General features: G+C 38.3%; 1 protein-coding gene across 1 annotated transcript in view; it reads left to right on the top strand.

Moving 5' to 3' along the window:
- Positions 1 to 200: 200 nt before the first annotated feature.
- C7 (complement C7) overlaps positions 201 to 8,734 on the top strand; it is a 59,244-nt gene continuing 50,710 nt past the window's right edge. Inside the window, exons 1-3 of the mRNA XM_006076391.4 lie at positions 201 to 368; positions 6,329 to 6,384; positions 8,222 to 8,297. Coding sequence (XP_006076453.4) covers positions 363 to 368; positions 6,329 to 6,384; positions 8,222 to 8,297 — 138 coding nt within the window. The 5' untranslated portion in view covers positions 201 to 362. The remainder of the gene's footprint in view (positions 369 to 6,328; positions 6,385 to 8,221; positions 8,298 to 8,734) is intronic.

The following is an 8,734-nucleotide window of genomic DNA, read 5'->3' as shown; positions in this document are numbered from 1 at the left end:
ACCACTTAAACATTGAAGTGAGAATATTTTCTGCTTTTCTTGATTTACAGATGTTTCCTCAGAGCTATGCTTCCAAACAGTCCCAGCTGACTGTAGCTAAGGCCTGTGCAAATTGATAAGATGCATCTGGTTTCAAGACACAGACTAAGTACAGGGCAGGTTCTCAGTGTCCCCAGAGAACCCAGTGGGGGTCGGAGCAAAGTCTTGGAACTGCTTGCTCTATATATGAATGCCAAGTGAATCCCCAGCAGGGAGAGACAGGCGGGGAGTAGACTGCTGGCCTCTTCCCGCTGTTGAAAATTCACTGGGCGCTGGAGGAGGACATTTTCCTCCTCTCTGCTGCCCTGAATGTTTACCCAAACATGAAGGTAAGATAATAACTTCATTACTTTTGTGAACAGAGCTAACTCTAAAGGGAGTAAGGTTTACTTAGGTAACAAATAAATTAAAAAAAAAAAAAGAAAATACATGGGAAAATAGAAAAGAGAAAGTTCTGAGGGTGACTTTTAAGAAATCCTTAATTAAATATATTTAACAATTCAGCTGAAGTGAATTTCTTTTTCTTTTCTTGTAGTTTATTTTATTGGTTTAGAGGTCTGGGAATCAGAGATTGGAAGCAGTGTTTATGAAAGTCCCAAGAAAGCTGTTAAGAAATACAATAACACAACTGTTATTTCTTAGGGAAAAATTCTCTCCAATGTATTTTGTTTGTTTGATTTGGAGTCATGCAATGAATCCCTGTGATTTGACTTATAACTCCAGGAGATGGTGATAGACAGGGAGACCTGGCAAGCTGCGATTCATGGGGTCACAAAGAGTCGGACATGACTGAGCGACTGAACTGAACTGAACAGCTTTATAGAACAGTGAATTTGGAAACTTGGAACTTTAGAATTTGGAATCTGGATGAAAGGATCAGGATTGTAAGAGCAGAAGATACAGATAAATGGCGTGAAGCTAAAGAGTTACCAAAAACACATATTGGCCTAATGCAAATGGCTGAATGTTAAGAAAAAAAAAATTTAGGACCAAAGATAGATATAACTATCATAAACTATATTTCTGGGATGTAAACATAAGTTGAACCTGCTACTGCAATTTTATTATTGCAAAGTTTTGTATTTAAACTTTTAAAATTTTACATTCTAATGCTGGAGCAGTAATTTCTCGGCCCTGTCAGCTGCTAGATTGCTTCTGCTGTCACTATGCTGCCTAACTACAATACTGAATCTGTGCTCACTTTCCAGGGGGATGGAGGAGGATGGAAACATGGGTCTTGAGTATTTTATGTGCAAAATTGCATTTAATTAAGTCATTGAAAATTAAACACAAATCACAAAGTTGATTTGTCTAATGTTATAATGCTAGAATGCCAAGTAACCATACAAAGTTAGAATTATGATATATTCTAATCTCTATCAGTCTGTTTTGTATTTTTATTTAAAAATTTAGAACATTTGATAACTTAGAATAGGATGCCTTTCCTAGAGTCATCTAGCTAGTATACTTTCTCCTAATATTTGTATTAACTATCAGTCAATTTCCTTATTTATTTTATGATGAGACATCTTAATAATTGTTTTGTATTTAAAGATGGGTTCATAGTCATTGATTATTATGATATTTTTCTACCGGGTTAATATATTTACTTTTATCTTTTGGTTGGTTGATAAAATATCAACAAATAAATGATTTCTTTGTGAACTGCATTCAGAGTTCTCACCTATATTTGAGAGTAGAGACTCATATTTTTACAGTAAATCTGAAGGGTATGCTTTTGTGATACACTATGGTTTCCAAGTCTGGCCTTTAAGAAGGACTATTCTTTTGTCTTTTCCCCGATTCATGTGAACTGAATTCAGAGAGGTGGTCCCAGGATTCCACTGGTACTCTTTGTATCCATTGGATAGGATATAATTGGTTCTGAAGTGTTTCAAGACTTTAGAGCAAAAAGGGCTTTGCTTTGATCTAACTGTGGTCCAGACCTTCACTCTCTCATCCCTGGACTGAGATGAACCTGGGGTTTGTAAACCTGAAGCATGATTCTCATGCAGCTGGGATGTAGTCAAGCACAATGATGTCTCAGATGATGGTCTCTCTGCTTCCTCACCACACCCAGAGCTGACCTGACATTATCACCCATCTTCTACCAATTATACTGTGATGGTCTTTGTGTCTTTTAAAAATGTCCCTTGCCAGATTATAGCACTACCATCTTGGTAATTAAGTTCAAAAAGAAGATAATATCTATTATTTCTCCACTTGGAGATAGCCATTGTTAACATTTTAATCTATTTCTTTTCAGACTTTAAAATGAATATGTATAAGATATATTTTATGACATTTTTATCAATCTAGATCTGAATCTTTTTACTCATTATATCATAAGCATGTTATTCTGTCATTGATCAAGCTATAACATGCTTCAAATGGCTGCTAAGTACTCAATCATATTATTATGTCATTTTGCATTTCTTTATTGCTAGTGTTACAAAGTGATGTTAATTTCTAACAAAGATGCAAGAAGATTTATTTAAAAATCTACCTCCTTCTTCATCTGTATGGTGCCCTATGTTCTAAATTTATTGATCAACTATTAATTAGGGTATCTTAAGAAATTAGATTGAATTTTTCTATAGTTTTTTCCTCTGGAATTTGGACATTTGGAACCCAGTACATGCTACAGAAAATAGTGTTTTATTTTTACCCTAGATGGGCTCATGGTTCAACAGACAAATGTAAAAGGCCAGATGTGGAGAAATTAGAACCATAGAGAGAGTGGTTGTAGTTGGAAAATGTTAGAGGAAGGAGGCAGAGCTAATGCTTATTCAGTCATAAAGAAGAAGAGAAGAGAATTCTGGGAAATGTGGCCCCAGCTTAGCTATATTACACACTGCCAAGATACCATATCTTTTTTTTTTTTTTTTTTTTCAAATTTTATTTATTTATTTATGGCTGTGCTGGGTCTTCGTTGCTGTGTGAGGGCTTTCTCTAGTTGTGGTGCACCGGCTTAACTGCCTGTTAGCATGTGGGATCTTCCCAGAGCAGGGATTGAACTCATGTCCCCTGCTTTGGCAGGCAGATTTGTAACCACTGGACCACCAGGGAAGTCCTCTATCTTTTCAACTAAGGAATTCTTTTATAGAGTTAACTCAGATGTATGTCTATTTCTGTCATTAATTTGTTTATTAATTTGTAATTGTTTTGTCATGTCCATTTGATGAGATACTCTTTCCAAAGGCAAGGAATGATAACTGCTTCATTTCCAGGTACCCAGCTAGCCAATTTTCAAGAAATTCTTTTGGTTAAAAGATTCAGCTTGTATAATTCATGAACTAGTGATAAGCAGATCTTCATGGGTTATAATATGTATATGAGGAAATGAGTTTCCCTGGTGGTTCAGTTGGTAAAGAATCTGCCTTCAATGTGGGAGAACTGGGTTTGATCCCTGGGCTGGGAAGATCCCCTGGAGGAGGGCATGGCAACCCACTTCAGTATTCTTGCCTGGAGAATCCCCATGGACAGAAAAGCCTGGCAAGGTGCAGATCATGGGGTCACAAAGAGTCGGACATGCCAGAGCACATAGCACATGTGGAAAATAGTGGCAAAATTAGTTCTGGTGAAAGTGAATATCCTAAAACTTCATTGACATAAAAAAAAATATGTGGTAGAATGTTAAGATGGATTTTTTTTTTCATGATGCCTGTTTTGGCTGAGAGTCAAAGGCCAAGAATAAGAGGTGCTCAGTAGCCTCACATTTTACAGTGAAATATTGCACATTCAATTCAATGTTACCAAAAAGTAGTCCTAAATTTGTTTGGTGACCCTTTGGCCATCTCCATCCTCAAGAGTAGGCAAGTTTATGTCCATTGGAGGAGGGGGACATACACCCTACTCGCATTTGAGAAAATCTAAAAGAACAGACTGGTTGACTGCCCTGTGTTTAGCAAAGTCAACATAACAGTATCAGTTACATCCTGACAGGACAAGAAGATATGCAGGTATCCCATGGATCAGATGTGGACTTTTGGAGAAGAGCTTGGCTTGGGTTGTCAGGGACTCCCTGAGAGACACTTGCAGGATGAAGCAACCCCAATAGGTAGTATCAGTAAGCAGACAATGGTGAGAGTCAAGAGAAATGAACAAAGGGATGAATCATTTGTGGCAGAGGACAGTGGTTGTAGATGTCCAAAGGAGTGATATTCAAAGAATGATGAAACCACTGTGAGGGACAGACAGCTGGCATTCAAACATTCAGCACAGTCTGATTTACCATCACCAGACTCTGGCTGCATTGATCGAGCAAGAGCCTTTGTGCTCTTGCCCTCTTACTCCTGCCACTCTGACTCTGAAGAAGACAGAGGCATCCTGGGGAGGTGGGGAAGGGAAGCAGGAGAATAAAAGGGAGGGATTTTGAAGTGGACGCCACCCCTCCCACAGGAACTGGGGAATAGGAGAGATATTTAAAATTGGATGATAAATTGAAATTTTACTATTAGATTGTTTCAGAATTTTTATTTTCTGAAAATGTGATGACATTAAAGACTGAAAGTGTTCGTTGCTTAGTTGTGTCTGACTCTTTGCTACCCCACCAGGCTCCTCTGTCCATGGCATTCTCCAGGCAAGAATACTGGAGTGTGTAGTCATTCCCTTCTCCAGAGGACCTTCCTGACTCAGGGATCAAACCCGGGTCTCCTGCATTGCAGGCAAATTTTTTGCTGTCTGAACCACCAGGGAAGCCCCTATTAGGGACTGAGAGTGACTAATAAAGTTGTGAGGTAGACTTGTCCAAGGGTAGGAAAAATGAGTTGACACAGCACAAGTAAAGATTTAGTGTTGAAAAAGAAAAAAAAGGTATAGTTTAAAATTAAGAACTAAAGAACCTTTTAAAGTTGTTGCTTTACATTATGTGCATATTTGTTGAAAAATCAGAAAAGTATCTATAGCCTCTCCCACCGTTGTTCACATTTCTGGGGTGCTCACGGCTATGTTACTTCTCAACCCTTATGGTATGCTAATCAGAATATAAGCTAAAAGGTTTGTAGAACTATAAAAGGCAGAAGTAGGTAACTAGTATTTTATAACTGAAAGGAAGATACTAACAAGAGAAGGAGTGATTTAAGAAAGTGAGTGGAAGGGTCTGGGAGAAATGATGAGAAACCATTCCACAACTACAGAGAGAAAAGAGATTTGGAGAGGTCAAGAGAAGAGAAAGAATACTGGCCTGTTAAAATGTGGGGTAAGATGATTTAAGAACTTTTATTCCAGGATATGGACCTCCCCAGTGGCTCAAGGGTAAAGAATCCGGCTGCAATGCAGGAGATGTGGGTTTGATCCTTGGGTTGGGAAGATCCCCTGGAGGAGGGCGTGGCAACCCACTCCAGTATTATTGCCTGGAGAATTCCATGGACAGAGGAGCCTGGGCTAACTACAGTCCATTGGGTCGAAAAGAGTTGGACACAACAGAAGCAACTGAGCACAGCATAGCACATATTAGGTTATGAACTGAATGCATTTAATATTCTTAGAGTCTCTAGTACAAATTTGAATTGTATTCCCTTACACTTTCAATTGTCAAAGTAGGAAAATACATAAAAGTAAAAATGAGGTAATGAAAGTCACCTATAATTTCACAACCAGAAATAAACTATTTTCCTTTATTATGTTTCTTTCTAGATTTGTTTTTAAGACACATTTGATTTTCAAATGAAATATAATTACATTTTGCATACAATTTTGTAGCCTGTCAGATGCTCAGTATTTAGGCTGCCCTATCACATAAAGATGATTATAAAAGGCCTCTGTTGTGTTTGGGTACCACCTATAAAGCTAGGGATTGTGATGAGCATCTTGATTCCTTTGGCTAACGATGCACCTCCACTTTTGATTTTTCCATTTAGGAAACTGGTTCCTTTTTACCTTCTCAACCCTTGGAACTGCTCTTTCTAGGCTTTCTCTATTCCAGCATTCTCATGGTACCAAAGTTAGAAAGGAGTGTGGATTAAGGAATAAAAGATGATGGGACCCTAGAAAAATGTTTGTGAATATTTTTAGGGAGTCTTTCCAATTTATTTGTCTATGATATCATCTAGTGCCTAGTAGTCTTTACAGAAATGAACAGTAGGAGGTAAGCTCAAGATAATTGTATTAAACTTTTATTTAAAAATGAAAAATTGTAAGATGAGCAGAATCATCGAGCTTCTCCATGATTTTTTCACTCTTTTTATTCCCAACTCACAAATCTTGATTTGTACAAATGTATTCACTTTTGACTCATTAAAGCAATGCAAGCTCAAATATTGCTTTATTTTTTTTTTTTCCCTCCTAGGCAATAACTTTATTCTTCTTGGTGGGATTTATAGGAGAGTTTCAAGTTTTTTCAAGGTGAGAATATTTTTGGATTGTGTATGGAAATCATTACCAGTTATTTCATTTATTTTGAGGAAACTATGGTCTGATTTTTACATTGCAGTGTGAGCATGTTTTTCCCTCACACACTTTGTTTCTTTCCACATTTTCAGAAAAGACAATGATAGAATAAGCATGTTTTATTCTTATTCTTACTTTACTTTATTTTATTCCCTGTGAGGAAGAAACCTGAAGATTAGAAACATCGCAAGATTTTCTGCATTGTAAGCATTGTGAGTCAGCTCACCATTTTCCACGTGTATTTTATCTGAGTGGAATTATTTGAGCTCAACTTGCCCCTGTTGTACTTGGGTGTGTGCTTGAGAAAGTGGCCTCAATAAACAGGGGGAGTGTGTAGAATTAAGTTCTCATCCATTTAGCCTTTGCCAGATTTTGGTTTCCTACATCTCATGTGGTCATTTTACAGCTTACTGTCTCTCAGTTAAATTTCTGTATAGCTCTTCATCATCCAGAATCACTTAAAGGCCATAAAACCTTCCTTCCCTATGTTCTCACATATACCCCTCCTCTGGACATTCTCTTATCTGTGTTTCCACAACACATCATAATGTACACAATTCTGTTAGTAAATTTATCTAATTAGCTATATTGCATTGTGATCATGGGGCTTCCCTGGTGGCTCTGTGGTAAAGAGTCCATCCGTCAAAGCAGGAGACCTGGGTTCGATCCCTGGGTTGGGGAGATTCCCTGGAGAAGGAAATGGTAACCCACTCAGGTACTCCTGACTGAGAAATCCCATGGACAGAGAAGCCTGGCAGGCTGTAGTCCATGAGGTGGCAAAGAGTGGGACATGACTTAGCGACTGAGAATGTGCTGGTCACAGTCACATTGTGATCATATTATTGTGTTATAATTATTTATTTATACATCTATGTTTTCTTCCTTTCCTCTATCAATGATCAGTATACTGCTAAGCTAAGTCACTTCAGTCGTGTCCGACTCTGTGCGACCCCATAGACGGCAGCCCACCAGGCTCCCCCGTCCCTGGGATTCTCCAGGCAAGAACACTGGACTGGGTTGCCATTTCCTTCTCCAATGCATGAAAGTGAAAAGTGAAAGTGAGGTCGCTCAGTCGTGTCCTACTCCCAGTGACCCCATGGACTGCAGCCCACCAGGCTCCTCCGTCCATGGGATTTTCTAGGCAAAAGTACTGGAGTGGGGTGCCATTGCCTTCTCCGATCGGTATACTATCTCATTTTAAAACATTATTTATTTATTTATTTTATTTTTGTCTGCTCTGGGGATTCATTGCTGCACACAGGCTTTGTCTAGGGGTGAGCAGGAGCTACTCTTTGTTGGCGTGCTTAGGCTTCTCATTTTGGTGGCTTCTCTTGCTTCCGAGCACAGGCTCTAGGCGCTCGGGCTTCAGTAGTTGCAACACTCGGGCTCAGTTAGTTGTGGCCTGTGGGCTCAGCGGTTGCCTCTTGCAGGCTTAGTTGCTCAGAGGCAAATGGAATCTTCCCCGACCAGCGGTGGAAGCTGCTTCCCCTGCATGGGCAGGTGGGTTCTTATCCACTGTACCATCAGGGATGTCCTAGCCTATCTCTTTTATGTCTATAGCTCTAGGGTCTAAATAGTGCCTGGAACATTCTAGATATCTTATAAATGATATTTAATAAATCTCTGAAAAAGTGAGCCCTTCCTAGATATTTTTAAATGTATTTTGAGATCCTTTTGGTGAAGCAAAAATTGCTTCACAATTTTTGACTGCTTTTGACTATTCTTGACTATTGTTTGTCTTCTCTCTTACGTTTCTGTCGGCTTTATAATGGACAATTCAACACTATGACAGTGCCTCCTCGCCAATCAACTGCCAATGGGGTTCCTATGCTCCTTGGTCAGAATGCAATGGTTGTACCAAGACTCAGGTAGGACCATGTGAAAACTTTGTATTTTTTATTTATATGCCAAAATAGCTTAGGTATGAACAAAATGACATTAGCTTTTGAATGTTACTTTGTATGGTTTTTGAAAATGTAATTAGTAATTCTGAAGGGGAAAAGTATGATTTATTTAATAATTAATGTTGTTGTAAAATTTTTTTGCGTTCTCATTTTTCTTGAAGAACTTTTCTAAATCTTACATTTGAGCCTAGAAATATACATGGGAGAGAAGCTAAAAGCTACTCACTTATTCTTTCATTATCAGAGAAATAGAATAGCTTGAAATGAAGTCAGTAAGTAATTCAAAATTTCATATTTCCTGGATTCAACTTTTCATTTGAAACAAACACTAAGAGTAGCAAAATCGTTGCTTCATTTTACCTAACAGATAGTGAATGACCATGAAAAGTCAAACATTTTTC

This window comes from Bubalus bubalis, chromosome 19, assembly GCF_019923935.1.
Source record: "Bubalus bubalis isolate 160015118507 breed Murrah chromosome 19, NDDB_SH_1, whole genome shotgun sequence".
NCBI lineage: Eukaryota > Metazoa > Chordata > Mammalia > Artiodactyla > Bovidae > Bubalus > Bubalus bubalis.
This window is presented reverse-complemented; position numbering and strand designations above follow the sequence as displayed.